The 20,362-nt window shown below is 37.4% G+C and overlaps 1 protein-coding gene across 7 annotated transcripts in view; it reads left to right on the top strand.

The window, feature by feature from the left end:
- Fmr1 (FMRP translational regulator 1) overlaps positions 1-15,472 on the top strand; it is a 37,586-nt gene extending 22,114 nt beyond the window's left edge. For 2 of the 7 annotated variants that reach the window (XM_032889551.1, XM_032889558.1), the window contains 7 exons: positions 1,067-1,198; positions 1,678-1,740; positions 3,852-3,938; positions 6,362-6,557; positions 8,018-8,200; positions 8,839-8,921; positions 13,099-15,472. In XM_032889551.1, coding sequence (XP_032745442.1) covers positions 1,067-1,198; positions 1,678-1,740; positions 3,852-3,938; positions 6,362-6,557; positions 8,018-8,200; positions 8,839-8,921; positions 13,099-13,209 — 855 coding nt within the window. In that variant the 3' untranslated portion in view covers positions 13,210-15,472. The remainder of the gene's footprint in view (positions 1-1,066; positions 1,199-1,677; positions 1,741-3,851; positions 3,939-6,361; positions 6,558-8,017; positions 8,201-8,838; positions 8,922-13,098) is intronic. The other 5 variants (XM_032889555.1, XM_032889552.1, XM_032889557.1 and 2 more) reach the window with 5 other exon arrangements.
- The last annotated feature ends 4,890 nt before the right edge of the window (positions 15,473-20,362 follow it).

The following is a 20,362-nucleotide window of genomic DNA, read 5'->3' as shown; positions in this document are numbered from 1 at the left end:
TTATTGGACATGCCTAATACTATGGATACTAGACTATCTGTTTTGGTTTGGCTTGGTTTTTTGTTTTTCAAAACAAATTTTCTGTGTAGCCCTGGCTATCCTGAAACTCACTCTGTAGACCGGGCTGACCTCAAATTCAGAGAACTACCTACCTCTGCTTCACAAGTTTTGGGACGAAAAGTGTATACTACCACGCAGTTACTATACGTTTGTAAGGCTGGGCTTTAGATAGGTAATTTTAACCTGTATTTGTGATCTTATTATGGATAGTCATGAGTTTGCTACTATAAAGTGTATATCCCTGGTTCAGCAATTAATGACAAAAAGCATGCATAGACAACCTTTATAAATGCTTTTGTTTAAGGGTTATGTGATAAGTGTTTTCATTCTGTGTGTGCCTTTTTTGCATATAAGATTACTTCCCCCCACATGACTTCTGTAACCCTATCTATCTGGACATGTGCTTATTGTTGTAACCTTTTAAGTACTTGTATGGACTGTGGAAAGGCACAGCATAACCCTGGATGCAATTGTACTCTGAAAATACTGTCCATGCACAAGCTTAATTTTCACATCAACTAGCAGTCTTTTCATTGAAGTTAAATCCATTTAGTGTTTTTTTAAGGTTTATTTTTTATTCTGTGTGTGTGCTAGGGAGAGAGAGAGAGAGAGAGAGAGAGAGAGAGAGAGAGAGAGAGAGCACACTTGGTTGAAAGCTGCCTGCAACAGGTACTAGAAACCAAACTTGGTTCCACTGCAAGAACAGTGTATTCCCTTAACCTCTACTAAATGCCATCTTTCTCTACCCCCTGACTTGTTTTTTAATTACATAATTTTTATGCCCTGTAGCTTTATATATGTCAAAATACTTTCTAGTAAAGTATATTCTTAAACATCATTGTTAATGGAAAATGTGAACTTTAAACTGTTCCTAATATGTAGAATTATCAGATTTCTTTATAAATATTTAAGTGGCTATGCTTAACAAAACCCGTCATTGACATGGTAATAGAACTAAATACTCATAAAATTGGAATTGTTTTTGTGTTTTATATTTTTTATCAAGGAAAATTTGCCACCAAGTTCCCTACCTTCCAATAATTCAAGGGTTGGATCTAATTCCTCTGAAGAAAAGAAACATTTAGATACAAAGGAAAACACCCATTTTTCTCAACCTAACAGTACAAAAGTCCAGAGGGTAAGAATTAACTTGTCACCTCTAACCACACTGAGAGTAATTTCTTTGAAGGAGATTCCACATTTGGTATTTGGGCTCTTCTCTTTGGTTAGATTTGTAGGCTACTCTTACACTAGGTTTTCACATAGGATTGATACCATATGAGATTACAAAACAACGTAATTTTTCAATTTATTCACAGTGACAAATCTTAAGCTATAAACCTAATGGGGTCATTTTTTTTTCTGTTGAGGGTGGACTTTTTTTTTCATGCTATAACTCCTTAAATTTTGCAGGTGTTATAACTCAAAGTGTACCTTCTATTAGATATGTTAGTTACTTCTTAAAGCCATATTTTAGAAAGTGGTTTTCACTATTTGAACTAACCTAACTATTTATAAATGCATTTAGAAGTCCTGCAGTGAAAGTCCTGCGTTCAGGCTTCTGTGTTTCATTCATAATAGTTAATCACATCACTTGCATTCCTTATACTACTTTAGGTGTTAGTGGTTTCATCAATTGTAGCAGGGGGACCCCAGAAACCTGAACCCAAGGCTTGGCAGGTAGGAAACCATTCCTTGAAAAATACATTTTAAGTTGATATTTTAATGTTTATTCCCCTTGTTAAGAAAGACTAAAAATGAGCCTCATGGTTGGGGGCTGGTGGAGGAGTGTTTGTGGGTATTTGAATCCACAGCCCTGAGCTAAATCTCAATCATTCCACTTAGAAGTTCTTCCCTTACATGTCCAGTGTCATTTTCTACCAGTCTTCCCGCTGTGTCTTCTAGGAAGTTTAATCCCTACTGAAGTTTTTGGAATTCTCTAAAACTTACCAGCTTTGCTGCTATCTAGATGTGCACACTAGAAACCCAAATGTGGGTTTATTCTACCCAGACTGGTTTTTTTCCTGCATTTGCCTTATCACTTTGACCCTGTTGTGTGTGAAGCTTTTCTTGTGTACCTACCACAGGTCTCCCACCTGCTCCACCTTCCTGTGTGCTCACCCAAGAGCATGTTTTTAGATGTTTTCTTGTTGGTCTCTTCAACCACATTGTAAGCTCCTTGATGTCAGGGTCCCTTGCCTGGTATATGAGAATTGCTTAAATTAGGGATGGTATAACTCAGAAAAGACTAAAAGTAAAAATCTCATTTTATACAAAGAACTAAAACTGCAAGTGAATTGGATACTCCTTTCTGTTGGGCATTCCTGTTGTCATCTTGAAAAAGAGAATCACTTTGTCTTAATATTGGTATTCTATATTTCCAATTTACTCAGATCTTCTGATTAGACACTTGAGTTGTCCCTGGATACTCTAATAGTTTGTACCATGCTATAAGAGAAAGTAGGTTTAAATGATGTTCTTCAAATTCAGCCTAATTAAATCTGCAGCACAGAATTAAAAGCTTATTTTGGTGATTTCTTGGAAAGCAGGTAGTATTCTATGACTTGTTAGTTAGCATGTGGAAATAGTACAGTTATTGTGTTGGTGACTATGTTAGGGAGAAAAAGAATAATATTGGGGGGGCACTTTTTATATTGTAGTGCAAAAAAGAAAAGTTCTCTTCAGCACCTGGTAGTTCAGATAGTCACTGCTACTAGGAAGCAGTGCCTTGCCTACTATGTGATAATCACCGTATAAGCAATATTTTCGGGTGGTTCAGTTTTATTCTTCATCAAAGTAACATTCTTGTACAAGGATATAGAAAATCCTGTGTCCTTTCCTTCCTATTCTGAGCCTACTGTATACTGAATATAACCAGGGAAAGAAAGCATCCCGACAATAGTTACCTGTTCTAGGAAATGTTCTTTAGGAAAGAGTGACACTTTGCTCAAGGGACAGCTTCTCGGTTTCCTACACCTTGCCAATCACTTGTAACACTTTTTATTAGTCGTGTGTGAGTATCAATAACTATGTATTTCTTCGATAGCAAAATGATTAAACTATTCTCAGCCTAGATTGTGTCTTATCTGTCCCCTCTTTGTACACTGTGGCTAGGCTTCCCTACTGGTTGTGATATGGAATGGTTTGGGTTTTTTTCCTTCTCTTATGCTGATGAGAAATACAAATAATTAGATTGTACCTTTTAAACAACCCCTATATTAAAGTGGTATGCATAGAAGATCAAAGTTTTTATGATTGAACTTTGTAAGATTTTTCTAGTATATTTTTGAAATTTTCTGCACTTATTAAATATGCTTATGATTTTGCCTTGATTTTTGTTCTTATACAAAGTACTCAAGTGTATTTTAATTTAAATTTTAATTTTTGTTCATGATATGAATTCTGCTAATTTGGTTGGCAAAATTGAGTTTTTAGATTTGTATCCTTGGTATCTGATTTTAAACTTAATTTGATTTAGGTAAATCTTAACAGTCAGTGAATTAAAGCATAACTATTCATCTTACTTACCATGATAAAACTTGCCTAATTTTAGTTGAGTATTTATTATTTTGCCAACATTAAATGGTAGTCTTTAAACAATATGATATTTAAGAAATCACTATATTGATCTGCCCTTCGTTTTGCATATTGATTTATATTTTAGAGAAATGTTTGTGTACTTCATTGCTCAGCAGACCCTGTGCTAGGGATTTAGTCATTAGGATTTTGTTTTTGTTTTCAGATTAACCATCACTAGTTCTTTAGGTTCACTGTTACGATTTCTTTTTCAGGGGATGGTACCATTTGTTTTTGTGGGAACAAAAGACAGCATCGCTAATGCCACTGTTCTTTTGGATTATCACCTGAACTACTTAAAGGTGAGGACAGGATGACTTTTAACTTATAATCTTCTTGTGCTGAATTATTAAAAACTGTATAGTAAATCCTTCCAAAACTAGGATCCTTTTAAGCTGTGCATAACAGTATATGACCTTGTAAAAATAATAGATAAAATACATTGTTTTAGTTTATTTCTTCTAAAAACTTAATTTTTAATTGTGCGCCCTAGGGGTAATATCCCAATTCTCAATACATTCCTATATTTATAGTTATACTTATGTTAAACCCTTAGAGTCAATTAATGATTGTTATATATACATATACATATATATACATATATGCATGTACATATTTGAAACTTCTAGCTTTTATGGGTGTTTTCCAATCTAAATTTTGTGTGTACTTGCCTTTGTTGTCCCTGCCATGTTATTTATCAAGGAAATTCTGGCATTTTGTGAAGTCTTCTGTTTAAATATTTACTCTTCATACTTTTCTCTATATTGTTAATCAAAATATAAACTACTTGTGCTTTCTTGTATAAGCTCATCTTACTGAATTCATTGTTATGCCTCCTTTAGCTTGCAAGCTGGGAAGTAGGAACCCAGAGGCTATTAGTAAAAAGAGCATGGGATTGGCAATACATCTATGAAGTAGCTATATGATTCTAGGCTAGTCACTGCCCTACACTAAATGCTTTTTCAATTTCTCTTTGGCCCAAATATAAAATTTAATGAAATGAAATCTTAATTGTTTTCATTGTTACAATGTCTTATTTGTTAAAATATACACCAGAATTATTCTATAGGTCTTTTTAAAAAGTCTACAAAATAATCTAAGATCTATCTTATTTATGATACTAATTTAAGATATGTTTGCTCATTTAAAGAATAAAATGTGAATCAGTCTGCTAGTAAGTGAAAGTGAAAGGGAAAGATGGTGCAGTACCTGGTCATTTCGTTCATTCTTAATAGTGGTCAGTTAATAAATAAAAGTGAGAAGGTTTCATCCAGCAAGGTTTGCATGGGTAGGATGCCACTTTGATTTGCTTATTTATTTTTTTGTTGGACAGTGTTTTATGTGCAATCTGTTGTATGTTTTCCTTTATAATCTTCACTAAAAATAATTATTGTGACCTAGATAGACAGGGCTGCATTATATCATGTTCCTTGTCTTTCAATTAATGCTTTTTCTTAGATATTTTGATTTATTTTTCTCTATTGAATATTTTGTCTGTTACTGGCAGCTGTTCCGTTGCCATTCTTATCATCACCAAATCATCTTTCGGTTGGGTCTAGCATCTCACCAAACTTACTGCTTTGCCTAAGTAGATTAACTGGAATACCATTCTCTTATGCAATATCTAGATAACACATTTTATTATCTAGAAATATACCTTTGCAGGAAGCCACTCATTCAGCTAGTCTTTCCTTTTTCCTACCCAGTTTATTATAGATTCTGGTTTAGAGAGCAAGTAAAGTTCTCTGAATTTGCAGTCTGACCGTTTTTCCCCCACATGTCAGAACCAAGATTTTGACAACTTAGTTTCAATGACCTTTTCTTGACTGACACACTGAATATTTGCTGTAGTTACAGATCTTATTCCCGGTAGCTAATAAGTGGGATGCTCATGGATATGCTAGAAAGGCAAGGATTAAAGGGGAAGTTTCATCTGGATTTGACAGATCCCATGTTATTGTACATACTTCGTGTAAGGGTCTATCAGTGGATCCTGGAGTTGATATATTTTGTTCAACCCAGTATATTTTGTTTGCAATACTTGTTTAAGCAGAGTTTTAATATTTTAAGAGTTTTTCAAGGTGTGATGGGAGAGCTAGGTATTTTGATGTGAAACCTAGGGATTTCCTCCCCTTCATAGAAAGGAATATTAGCATGCTTAATCCATTGAAAATAAGTGATCCATAATTATATAATTATATCCAAAATAGTACATATTCTTTTAAAAATATATCCCAAGCACAATACTTAGTAAATTAGAATATTAACTGACAAAATAATTTCATTGAGCTCATTTATGTGTGATTTTTTTTTAAGGTTAGTTGATTAAACCTTAAATGTCTGTCATTTATCTGTATTTTTATACTTTTTAGTATTGTTTTAGTTAATCTTATATCAAAAAGTCCCCAAACTAATGTATCTCTGCCTTATCCATAGACTAATTGAATAGCAGTGCCAAATCACTCAAATTTACTCAATATAACTTTAAAACTGAGTGTTTTTGTTATATTTCTAAGTCTTGACATCAGTAAATGTATCTACAGTAATTTTTCTTTTTAAGGAGACCATTCAATTTCCTAATAATTCTGTGTTAACAGTGTTTACTATAAATTTAGAACTGAAATTGACATATTTCCAGTATATTTTTTATCTGATGAAAAGGAGAAAGGTATTACTAAGTAAAATGTCAAATTATTTTTACTGTTATCTTGTATATTTTAAATAGGAAGTAGACCAGTTGCGTTTGGAGAGATTACAAATTGATGAGCAGTTGCGACAAATTGGAGCTAGTTCTAGACCACCACCAAATCGTACAGATAAGGAAAAAGGCTATGTGACTGATGATGGTCAAGGAATGGGTCGAGGTAGTAGACCTTACAGAAATAGGGGGCACGGCAGACGCGGTCCTGGATATACTTCAGGTACAAACTAAGCATTTTCCTCAGTAACTTTATCTGTTCCTAGACTTAATAGCTGCTAATCTCTAATATTCATTAGAATACTCCATTATAACAATTTCTCACTACATGGTTTCCAACTCACAGTGGGTCAAATTGTGTTTTAAGAGACATGTAGAGTAAAAGCCCGTTAATGACACACATAGTTCACAGGGCAGTTGTGAGTTCTGTCCATATTCTAATTGGGGATAAATCCGCTTAAGCCCTTGTGTGTTGATGACTTAAGAATTCTCCTGATTTTATTACTGTATAGCCAAAACTTTTTTCATTTGTGTACTGTGGCTCATTTTTTGTCAGGCATGTGCTGGTCATACTTGCTGGATGGACTGTGTAAATCAGGGGTCTGCATCCTATGGCTCATAAGATGATTTTGAGTGGCATGGCCAAAGTCAGCCATAGGCACAGTCAAGAAGTAGGCGAAGTGTCTCTTTGCCTTCCCAGCTCTTCTATCCGTGCTTCTTTCTTTTCTCCCAGTAACTTTCAGTGAAACCAGTGCCCAGCTACGAGTTCCTACTGTCTTTCTTGCTCAACTATGTATCTACTGTATAACTTGCTAATGATGGTATAAGGTATAATCCATCTCACAAATATTTGCATTTCAAAAGGGAACTCTTTAAGATGGAAAAGCCTTCAAGATCCACAGGAGTGACGCTATAATGGTGAAGCTATAATTGCTCATTAGCTCCAACAGAGGAAGAGAGAGGTAGTAGAGGTGATATTCCAGAGTGGGGATAGACACCTACTCAAAAGGCCAACCTTGAACCTAACCCTTAACCCTCCTCCCATCAGTTTGTTCTTTTGACCAATGAATTTCCACCAGACTGTGGAGCTCTTTTCCCCCACTCCCATCCCCTATATCATTAACCCCCTCAGACATAAACAGTTGTCTTATAGTGATTCTTTGTTCAGTCATTCCACTGGAAGTGGGAGGGAGATTGTGGGCCATGCATCAGGAATGCATATCCCCTTTCATTGGGGATAATCCCACAAGAGCCTCTTCCCTGAAACACAACAATCATGGTGGCCTTTATTGGCTGCTTTTACAGTTGGCAAAAATGTGCACATCCTTCTGTCCCTGTGTCTACTAAAAGCTCTCATTATAGAAGTTTTGATTATCAAAGTATTACGTTATTATAGACAATTTTCCTCTATTGATAACAGCTATTTAAAGATATGGCACATTCAGATCTGAACTTAGGCAGCTAACAAAACACCTTTTGAAAAATGTATAACAAAAATTACTTCAAATATGGTGAGCCCTTCACTTTGAATTTAAAATTACTTGTTTTAAAACACGGATGAGTATATTCTTTGGTAGGCTTCTAAATAGAATATTGAATCACCCCTGAAACTTCATCTCTGGAAGCTTCTGTTAACCTTTTTTTTATATCAGACAATGGTATATAACTTTTAACTCTCGATAGGAACTAATTCTGAAGCATCAAATGCTTCTGAAACAGAATCTGACCACAGAGACGAACTCAGTGATTGGTCATTAGCTCCAACAGAGGAAGAGAGGGAGAGCTTCCTGCGCAGAGGAGACGGACGGCGGCGTGGAGGAGGCGGAAGAGGACAAGGAGGAAGAGGAAGAGGAGGAGGCTTCAAAGGTATATCTGAGAAGTAAAGGTTAAGGGCCAGTAAGATGGCTCAGTGGATAAAGGTACTGACTGCCAATCCTGAAACCCTAGTTCAATCTCCAGGACCCACATGGTGAAAAGAGTGCAGTAACTCCTACTACTTAGATTCTGGCCTATACATGAGCTGTGGGATATGTGCCTCTACACAGATACACCCCCAAATAATAAAAATGCAGCAGTGTTTTTAAAGAGAGAGAAAGATTAAAAGTAAACTATTAGCTGTTTGAAGCCAAGTGAAAAATCTTGGTGCTAGGTACTGTTTTATGCTTATCATCATACAAATGATTCCTTTTTCATTTGTATGACAGAATATTAGACAGGCTTCCTTATGACTTATGGAAACTATGAATAACTAGAGATAACTAATTTACTTTCTTTGCAGTTCCTAACTGGTATCCAATTGTTAATCCAGATTGACCTGTTGATTCATAAGCTTTACTTTCCGAATGTTTTGTTTCTTGTTACCAGACTAGATTATTAACTTGGATAGTTGGAATTGATAGGCTCTTTCTTACATCTTAGCTTCTATTGTTGGTCTGATGGGTCTAGAGAATTTTGAGCAAATGTTTTAGAGTCAGTAACTGTTAAACATTTTTTAAAATATATAGGAAATGATGATCATTCCCGAACAGATAATCGTCCACGTAATCCAAGAGAGGCTAAAGGAAGAACAACTGATGGATCCCTGCAGGTAAAGCTTATGTGATTCTTTCTGTCTAAGTAGTTTGAATATAGCCATTTGAGAGTAGAGAGGTTACTTTGCTTTATTTTTCAGCATGTTCAAAGATTTCATAAATTCATACTATATGAAATACCTTTTCTACAGCATTACATTTACAGCAAACAAAATATGCTGAATGAAATGTGCTACCCTCTCCCTTTAATTGCAGGGATAGCCTGTTTTCCTCATCTGTCTTGTAATCATGGTAAGATAGGGCTTATGGTGTCCAGCTCGTATCCATACCCTTTAGGTCTGCTGTTTATTTACATGCACAATCTAGTCTGAGGATCCCTTCTCAAATCAGTTATTGTCAGTGCTTAAATAGTTAAGTAATTTCAGATTTATTCCCTGAACATATCCAGGCACCTTTACTAAGAGCTTCATGTGTATTTTATCTCACCTAATCTTACAGTAATCCACTGAGGTAAGAAGTTTTATATCCAATTTATAGGTGAGTAAGCAGAGGCTGCAGTTCAGTGTCCACAGTTACTTAGCTAGCATATGGTGCAGTGATAGCCATTCAAACGTTGGTATCTGCATCTCAAAACTCATGTTCTCGTTCACTTTATTGGTAATGTTAACTCTGAATTTTTAAAGCAAGTAATAAGTGTTTCCTTCTGCCTAGAAACCAACACACATGATTAGCTAATTTTAACTCAAAAATGTTAAAGTAGAATCTTCTGAATCCATCCCAACTCTAGAGAGTCTTTAACTTCATGACATGGTCCTTTCTGAAGGACCAGATAAAAAAGGCTAATAGTGTTCAATATTGATACTTAAAATAGTTTATACCCCTTAGAATGTTATTTTTAAATTACGTTAATCTTCAAACCTTCCTGGGATTTTAGTTCTACAAATCATTGTTCCCAGATTTCCCCTTGGCATTCTGTTCCTCACAATTCAAGTTATTCAAATTAGAGGGCCATCTGACTCTTCTTACTGAAGTACAGGTTCCTAGACCGATACAAACTAAGATCAAAAATTTATGCTAGAACATTATTTGGAATTTCAATGTCTTTTTGCTTTTTTTTATATATATATATGTATTTTATGTGTATGAGTATGTAGGTACATCAGGCATTGGATCCTCTGAAACTGGAGTTACAGGTGATTGTGAGCCACCATGTGGGCACATGGGAACTGAACCCAGATCCTCTGGAACAACAGGGGCTCTGAACTGCTGAGCCATCTTCCAAGCCCCCACTATTTAGACTTTGAAGCAGCTATAAAAGAGATTTCTAAAGGATCGGGTGGAACATTTAGTATAGGAAAACTTACTGATACCATGATACATGTAAAGGTGGGAACTAAAGGTTAGCTTTTGAAATGGTTAGTTGAGTTTTCGTTCAGGTGAAGCTGTCATAGGAAGACAATATTTTTTTATTAACTTGAGTATTTCTTATTTACATTTCAAATGTTATTCCCTTTCCCGGTTTCTGGGCAAACATCCCCCTAATCCCTCCCCCTCCCCTTCTTTATGGATGTTCCCCTCCCCATCCTCCCCCCATTGCCGCCCTCCCCCCAACAATCACGTTCACTGGGGGTTCAGTCTTAGCAGGACCAAGGGCTTCCCCTTCCACTGGTGATCTTACTAGGATATTCATTGCTACCTATGAGGTCAGAGTCCAGGGTCAGTCCATGTATAGTCTTTAGGTAGTGCCTTAGTCCCTGGAAGCTCTGGTTGCTTGGCATTGTTGTTCATAAGGGGTCTCGAGCCCCTTCAAGCTCTTCCAGTTCTTTCTCTGATTCCTTCAATGGGGGTCATATTCTCAGTTCAGTGGTTTGCTGCTGGCATTCGCCTCTGTATTTGCTGTATTCTGGCTGTGTCTCTCAGGAGAGATCTACATCCGGCTCCTGTCGGCCTGCACTTCTTTGCTTCATCCATCTTGTCTAATTGGGTGGCTGTATATGTATGGGCCACATGTGGGGCAGGCTCTGAATGGGTGTTCCTTCTGTCTCTGTTTTAATCTTTGCCTCTATTCCCTGCCAAGGGTATTCTTGTTCCCCTTTTAAAGAAGGAGTGAAGCATTCACATTTTGATCATCGTCTTGAGTTTCATGTGTTCTATGCATCTAGGGTAATTCAAGCATTTGGGCTAATAGCCACTTATCAATGAGTGCATACCATGTGTGTTTTTCTGTGATTGGGTTACCTCACTCAGGATGATATTTTCCAGTTCCAACCATTTGCCTGTGAATTTCATAAAGGCATTGTTTTTGATAGCTGAGTAATATTCCCATTGTGTAGATGTACTACATTTTCTGTATCCATTCCTCTGTTGAAGGGCATCTGGGTGGTTCTAGCTTCTGGCTATTATAAATAAGGCTGCTATGAACATAGTGGAGCACGTGTCCTATTTATATGTTGGGGCATCTTTTGGGTATATGCCCAAGAGAGGTATAGCTGGATCCTCAGGCAGTTCAATGTCCAATTTTCTGAGAAACCTCCAGACTGATTTCCTGAATGGTTGTACCAGTCTGCAATCACACCAACAATGGAGGAGTGTCCCTCTTTCTCCACATCCTCGCCAGCATTTGTTGTCACCTGAGTTTTTGATCTTAGCCATTCTCACTGGTGTGAGGTGAAATCTCAGGGTTGTTTTGAGTTGCATTTCCCTTATGACTAAAGATGTTGAACATTTCTTTAGGTGTTTCTCAGCCATTCGGCATTCCTCAGCTGTGAATTCTTTGTTTAGTTCTGAACCCCATTTTTTAATAGGGTTATTTGTCTCCCTGTGGTCTAACTTCTTGAGTTCTTTATATATTTTGGATATAAGGCCTCTATCTGTTGTAGGATTGGTAAAGACCTTTTCCCAATCTGTTGGTTGCCGTTTTGTCCTAACCACAGTGTCCTTTGCCTTACAGAAGCTTTGCAGTTTTATGAGATCCCATTTGTCGATTCTTGATCTTAGAGCATAAGCCATTGGTGTTTTGTTCAGGAAATTTTTTCCAGTGCCCACGTGTTCGAGACGCTGCCCTAGTTTTTCTTCTATTAGTTTGAGTGTATCTGGTTTGATGTGGAGGTCCTTGATCCACTTGGACTTAAGCTTTGTACAGGGTGATAAGCATGGATCGATCTGCATTCTTCTACATGTTGACCTCCAGTTGAACCAGCACCATTTGCTGAAAATGCTATCTGTTTTCCATTGGATGGTTTTGGCTCCTTTGTCAAAAATCAAGTGCCCATAGGTGTGTGGGTTCATTTCTGGGTCTTCAATTCTGTTCCATTGGTCTATCTGTCTGTGTCTGTACCAATACCATGCAGTTTTTATCACTATTGCTCTGTAATACTGCTTGAATTCAGGGATAATGATTCCCCCTGAAGTCCTTTTATTGTTGAGAATAGTTTTAGCTATTCTGGGTTTTTTGTTATTCCAGATGATTTTGCAAATTGTTCTGTCTAACTCTTTGAAGAATTGGATTGGTATTTTGATGGGGATTGCATTGAATCTGTAGATCGCTTTTGGTAAAAATGGCCATTTTACTATATTAATCCTGCCAATCCATGAGCATGGGAGATCTTTCCATCTTCTAAGGTCTTCTTCAATTTAGGAAGACAATATTTTTTGTCTCTCTTGGATTTTACAGTTCTTGCAGAATAAGTCATTCTTTTTGAAATACGTTATTGTGATGTGTGCTCTGAGTGTGTGCATGTGTAGTATCCTTATGGTATGCTGTATACTTTCCCTATAGCATATATATCTTCTATTAGCCAATAATAGGAATTTGTTTTGAATAATCTCACTTTTATTTGTTTAGAATATAAGGTTGGAGAATACAAAGTGAATTTTTTCTTATAGATTAGACACACTGAGATAGCTACTGTTTTGTTTTCAAGCTAAATAATACTGTTTTAAAAACTTAAACCCATGAAGAGCCTACCTTGCTTTAATTCCTTACAGTTCTATTTGCATCTGCATTCCCCCCTTTTTTTTGAGACAGGATTCCACTTATGTAGCACTGAGTGGCCTAGAACTCAGAGATCCAGCTGCCTCAGTTTCCCCCTTTATCAGGTGGAATGTGTATTTCAGGCTTACTATTTCTTGTGAGGCCATTTATGTAGCATCTGGTGTATATGTATATATGACAGCTATGACTTGTTTTAGGTCATAGTTAACTGCAATAATGTCCCTACTAAACCGTTACAGAGCACCTCCAGTGAAGGGAGCCGGCTGCGTACCGGGAAAGATCGGAACCAGAAGAAGGAAAAGCCAGACAGCGTGGATGGGCTGCAACCACTCGTGAATGGAGTACCCTAAACTACATAATTCTGAAGTTATATTTCCTCTACTGTTTCCGTAATTCTTACTCCATTTTAGAAAACTTTATTAGGCCAAAGACAAATAGTAGGCAAGATGGCACAGGGCATGAAGTGAACACAAATTCTGCAAAGAATTTTTTTGATGTTGGCCATAATCAACAATCTTCCAAGTTTGCACAAAAAGATCTTGAAATTTGAAGCATATCTTTTAAGTACACTTAACACTTCAGGGCAGGATTTTACTTTATTTTTTAAAAATACTAAGCAGTGATCTTTATTAACTAGGACCATTTTCCTGCATTGGGCTATATAACTCAGCAGTACATTTCAGTCTTTCTGGGTAAATCACATTTGTGGTAATCATACTAGATCTCTGTCTTCAGTCCCATTTAATGTCTCCATGAAATGCTGTGCCATTTCATGTCCTGTGTCAGTTTATGTTTTGGTCCGCTTTTCCAGTATTTTAGTGGACCCTGAAATGTGTGTGATGTGACATTTGTTATTTTCGTTAGCAAAAAAGTTGTATGATCTGTGCCTTTTTTATATCTTGGCAGGTAGGAATATTATATTTGGATGCAGAGTTCAGGGAAGATAAGTTGGAAACACTAAATGTTAAAGATGTAGCAAACCCTGTCAAACATTAGTACTTTATAGAAGAATGCATGCTTTCCATATTTTTTTCCTTACATAAACATCAGCTTAGGCAGTATAAAGAATAGGACTTGTTTTTCGTTTTTGTTTTGTTGCACTGAAGTATGACAAATAGTGTTATTGGAAGGGATGTGTAATTTTTCTGTATAGACAGGAAAAGAAATAACTATCTTTTCGTTTGGGAGAGGCTAAAGATGTTTTCAGCTACTTGCAAATCTTCCTGGTCGAAAGTTAGTAGGATATGCCTGCTCTTTGGCCTGATGACGAATTTCAACTTAGAACCTTTTTCTTTTGTCCTCCCCAAGTTTTGTCAAGTTTTTCATTCATATTTTACATTAAAGCTTATTTTGGGGAGATATGAAGGTCATCTTCATAAATACATAATAACCCTCAAAAGTATATAGGTACTTTGTTTGAGAAACATTGAAAGCAGGTTAAATGTTTTGTAGCTTTGAAATACGAAGTCTAATGTATAAGCAGAACTGAAAAACAGACCTACAATTAGTTAAAAATAATTCATTTTTTTTCCTTTTTGATGTGTCAAGTCTTATTTTTTGTTTTTTTTCTCTTTTTAATGAATGAAATTTACTGAAGAAAAATATGTGAAGGACCTTCACTCTGAGATGTTATATTTTTCTTAAAAAATAACTCCGAGTAGGGGTACCACTGAAACTGTACAGAGCCGTACAAACCGAAGTTCTGCCTCTGATGTACTTTGTGAATTTGTTTCTTTGAATTTTCATTTTTCATTTAGTTTTCCTTGCATACAAATAAGCATAATGGCAACAAACTGCACATGATTTCACAAATATTAAAATGTCTTTTAAAAAGTATTGCCAAACATTTAATGTTGATTTCTAGTTATTTATTTTGGGAATGTATAGTATTTGAAAACAGAAATTGGTACCTTGCACACATCATCTGTAAGCTGTTCAGTTTAAAATACTGTAGATAATTAACCAAGGTAGAATGACCTTGTAATGTAACTGCTCTTGGGCAATATTCTCTGTACATATTAGCGACAACAGATTGGATTTTATGTTGACATTTGTTTGGTTATAGTGCAATATATTTTGTATGCAAGCAGTTTCAATAAAGTTTGATCTTCCTCTGCTAAATTGATGTTGATGCAATCTTTACAATGATTGCTTTTAAAAATTTTAAGATAGGAAAGAAATCTATAGAAAGTGTTCTGTTACAAAATGTAACTGTTACCATTGGAAATTTCACATGTCATAGGAGATTAGCCGTTATTTACCAACTTTCAAGATCGTAATCTTGTTTAATAAGGTGAAATATCAACAATTGGTACACAGTCACAATGTACCGTTAAAATATGCACTAAGTCTCTTTTTTACAAAGGCTGAATTCAGCAAGGCGCTAACTTGCTTAAATGTGAATTACTAACTTCTAAAACTGTAATTTGATTCACATGTTTTCAAATGGAGTTGGAGTTGATTCATATTACAATATTTGTGTGCAAAATGTGTATGTTTTTCAGTTCAAAGTCATGTTTTTAAAATCTTATTAAAGTTTCAAAAATCTGGAGATTGTTTATCTTATCTAGATGTAAATTTTTATTAAAAAGTTGCACTTATGAAAAAGCAAAATACTAGTGTGACAGATGTTTGCTCCGGTTTTAAATTTCGACACAAATGACAAAAATAATGTGTTGGGATTGGAGGAGATACTTATCATTCAAAGCAAATGATCATTTTACATGGTCCTTTTTTTGGTGCGTGCGTGCTTGCGTGTGTGTTGTATGTGTGTGTGTGTGTGTGTGTGTGTGTGTGTGCAGAGATCAGAAGAGGGAGTCAGATCCTCTGAAACTCAAGATATAGGTTGCTGTCAGCTACCATGTAGGTGCCGGAAACTGAACCCAGATCTTATAGAAGAGGAGTAAGTGCTCTTAGCTGCTGAGCCATCCCTTCCAGCCTGTTTATCAGTGCGACAGTTTTGTTTTGTTTTTTTTTTTTTTAATTTTTATTATATATTTCTTTACTTATATTTCAAAGGTTATTCCCCTTCCCGGTTTCTTGTCCATAAGCCCCCATTCCCTCCTCTCTCCCTCCCTCATATGGGTGTTCCCCCTATACCTCCCCCTTATTGCCCTCCCCCATATTCCCCTGCACTGGGGGGTTCCAACCTTGGCATGACCAAGGGCTTTCCCTTCCACTGGTGCCCCAACAAGGCTATTCTGTGCTACATATGCAGTTGGAGCCCTGGGTCAGTCATGTATAGTCTTTGGGTAGTGGCTTAGTCCCTGGAAGCTCTGGTTGGTTGGTATTGTTGTTCTTAGGGGGTTGCAAGGGGGTTCAACTCTTTCAATCCTTCCTCTAATTGCCCCCAAGGGGGTCCTATTCTCAGTTCAGTGTTTTGCTGCTATCATTAACCTCTGTATTGGACATTAATATTTTATGTGAAGAAAGCTTAAAGATAAAATTATGATGGGAAAGTTATTGAATTAATAGACTGTACATATCCCTTGTATATTGTTCACTGCCAAGACACACAGAATTAGATGAACCACATAAGAGGGCCACAATCCAAACAGGACTGGCATGGAGTCAGTGAAAAAGGCAAGAGAAACAGGTTTGCCTGTAGTATTGATTTATACATTGAAAACCCAGTATTTTCAGGAAAATTTCAAGTTTGGTATAACTAAGGCATTTAAATTTCAAAGTGAGGAGATACTGTTAAAGATATAAAAAGCCAAACTGAAGTTGAATGTGAGGAAAGCCTTTGTAGAACTGTAAACAATCAGATTTGCACATAAGTGTGGGAGTTCAAAAGGAATGACAGTCTTGATTGCCAACAGGGCTTTGCCCAAATCCTAGGCCAATTTAAGTGTGCTGCAGTGCAAACTCTGACACCCAAGGTTACAATTGCTAGCAGCTGGTGTTCACAGACAACTGCTGAAAGCAGTCATCTAGACTCAGGCTGATTGACATGTAAGCCCCAATTTGAATCTTCATATTACAAGGCAGGCCTTGTGCTGTGGACAGATACTCATAAAGAAGCACTCTTGGGGTACAGATGTAGCCAGATAAGCCTTGGAGTTGGCATGGAAGAATGGAATGAATCCATGTGCTTCTTCCTTCTGACCCTTTGCTAATAAGATGTCCTCATTGAACCTTCATTTCTTATATATGCTATGTGGTTTGCTTTAATCCACTAATTTTCAAAAGATGCCTAACTGGTACAAACTATTTATTACTTGTCCTTTGGAAACTATAGAAGGGATCAAACAGAACCATACCTTGCATAAATGAGTACCCTTACAGGACTGGTGGCAATACATGAAAATGAGGGCACAAAGAGGCACTTGGTTGGTGGAGTGCTTACCTAGCATTTCAGGATATTCTGAGTTCTCTCTACCAATACTGCATGAACTGGGTATGGTACACAACTAGAAGCCAGCTCTCAGGAAGTGAAGGCAGGAGGAAAAGTTTGAGGTCAGTCTAAAGTATATAAAACCATCGCAAATAAATGTGAGATAAAATCTCTGGTGAACATGTTTATGACATTACTATGCACAGAGACTTTGGAAAGGTTAACACAGGAGGTAGGTTGAAATAATTTAACCCTTTGTCACTCCTTTACAAGGCTGCCAGCCCTTGAAATCCTTAGGAAAAAAAAATAATAGTGGTAGGAAAAGATCCCACTTTCAGCCCCTACTTCCACTGAAACAGCCAATGCAACCTAAACTTTGAGTTGACACTTGGGCAGTGTGTGCCACCCACAGGTCTTTGTAGGAGAGTAAGTCATGGCTTGTGGGGATGCAATAAACTTAACAGGGCATTGGGTTTCTAGACATGGACACTGCACTCTTGAGGTTTGATTTTGTTATATGATGAAGTAAGTGAAGCCTATGGCTTTAAAGCAACAGTCCTCAACCTGTGGGTCACCACCATCAGAAAACATTATTTCCAGTGGTCTTAGGAACTAAGACATTGAGTAGCAAAAGTAGCAGTGAAAATAATTTTATGGTTGGGAGTCACCACAACACAGGGAATACATTACATAAAGGGTCACAGTATTAGGAAGGTTGAAAATCACTTCTTTCGTGCATGATTTACTTTTGCCTGACTGATTAGGCAACTATTAGGCAGCTGACCTGTGAGGAAGGAGCAAATGTGAGAAATGTGAGTGCAACTGGTTTTGAATTGGGTGCTTAGGGGATTCAGATCCACATGCCTCCTGTTGAGTGGGCTACCAGTTCAATTAGATTATTCTTGGTTACTGGCCAAAGTAAGAGTGCCACTATTCCACATTTAAGGATATCCCACCCCCATTGTTACAGTCTTCAGGTGACACTATTGGTTGCTTCCCTCCCTTGGAAGCATGTAAAGTATCTTCTGGTACTATGAAAGCTAGTCCTCAGGGAGGAGACTTTCAGGTCAGATCTAACTTGATCCTGTGTCCAACTGTAGATGGTGTCTACAGCAATAGGAACTTACCTTAACTTCTAGGAGGTAACCATGGGCAATAGCAGTAGCCTATTTTGTTTGGGGGCGTCTCTTAGACTTCCCTGACCAACAACTTGAGAGATACATTTTCATGCCTAGTATTAGGGCTTTTGTTAGTCTATGGCTTGTGGGAGTAGCATTGTCAGCCTAAGTGGTATAACTTCATTTAATCCAAAAATAGTGGGGGATACACACACACACACACACACACACACACACACACACACACACACACACACGTAAATGTAAATAAAAATGATATGATTTCTTCATGACATTTTATTTTTATGTTTCTATTTTATTATTTTAAATCCTGATCACATTTTCCCCTCCCTTCTCTTCCCAGTCCTTAACCCCACATGCACTCTTCCTCCATTTCTCTTCAGAAACAGGCAGCCCTTCCACAGATATTATCCAAGCATGGCATATCAAGTTGCAGTAAGACTAGGCACCTCCTCTTGTATTAAGACTGGACAAGGCAATCTAGTAGGAGGAAAGGGGTCCAGAAGCCTGAAAAAGAGTCAGAGACAGCCCCTGCTCCCACTGTTAGGAGTTCATAAGAGACCGAACTGCACAGCTCTAGCTTCTGTGCAGAGGGCTTGGTCAGTCCCGTGTAGGCTCCCTGGTTAGGTAGTTCAGGTCTCAGTGAGCCCCTAATGACACCAGATTAGTTGATTTTGTTTTTTTGTTTTCTATGGTGTCCTTGACCCCTCTGGCTCCTACAATCCTTACTCCTCCTCTTCTGCAGGATTCCCCGCGCTCTGCATCTCTTTTCATCAGTTGCTGGACAAAGCCTCTCTGATGACAATTGGACTATAGGTACAGTCTATGAATATAGCAGAATATCATTAGAAATCAGTTCATTGAGGAGCTTTGAGCCAGTCATGTTTGGTTCTATCCTTAGTCAGGCTCTCCAGCCTCTGGATCCTGAACACAAGACCATGTCAGGAGTGGGCTTACTCCAGGGGCATGAGTTTAATTCTATATTAGTCAACTGGTTGGCCACTCACAGTTTCTGATCCACCTTTACCACAACACATCTTGTAGGTAGGACAGATTGTAGGTTTAAGGTCTTGTGACTAGGTTGGTGTCCCAATCCCTCCTCTGTAAGCCTTGCCTACTTACAAGGTGATATCTGGTTCAGGCTCTGTATCCTCCATTGCTAGGAGTTTTATCTAGGATCATTTTCATATATTCCTTGGAGTTTCCATTGCACTAGGTTTCGATCTTATCCCCAAGATGCCCACCAATTAAAGTTTTCTCCCCCAGTACTCTCTGCCTCCATCCTCTCCTCACCTGATCCTTCTTATTCACATTCCCTTCCACAACCCACCATCCCCTCCACCCTCCAGATGCCTACTCTATTTCCCCTTCCAGGGAGAGTCATGTGTCCCCTCTTGAGCCCTCCTTGCTACCTTGCTTCTCTAGGTCTATAGATTATCACATGGTTATGCAAAAGAAGGACTAAAGAAGTCCTTATGATTTCTTTCAAGCAGCCTTAAAATTATTTTTTCTTCACCCCAACTCTCTTCTGTATTGACTATGTCTAAGGCTCAGGGAACATCACAAAAGAAGCCATAAGACTAGGAAACCTACTATGAAATCATGTCTCCTAGTAATGATAGGGAAGCTACACCCATGAGACCTCAACAATATGACTGCCTAAAGACCTGTACAACGCTAGGAGACATGCTATTGTGGAGGGGGGAAATCTCATGGGGGCCCACCTTTTGGAAAAGAGCTATGAGCAACTAACCACTCTGAGAGAGGGAGAATCAGTCAGGCAAAAACCTCTATTTGGTTATTCAATACCAAGTGGTCAGCCATGAAAATATATACACACAAGCAACACTAAATAGAGTCGGCATTTTAGATAGATAGATAGATAGATAGATAGATAGATAGATAGATAGATAGATAGATAGATAGATGGATGGATGGAAAGACAGATGGATGGATGGATGGATGGAAGGATGGATGGATGGATGGGATAGATAGATAGATAGATAGATAGATAGATAGATAGATAGA

This window comes from Rattus rattus, chromosome X, assembly GCF_011064425.1.
Source record: "Rattus rattus isolate New Zealand chromosome X, Rrattus_CSIRO_v1, whole genome shotgun sequence".
NCBI classification, from domain to species: domain Eukaryota; kingdom Metazoa; phylum Chordata; class Mammalia; order Rodentia; family Muridae; genus Rattus; species Rattus rattus.
This window is presented reverse-complemented; position numbering and strand designations above follow the sequence as displayed.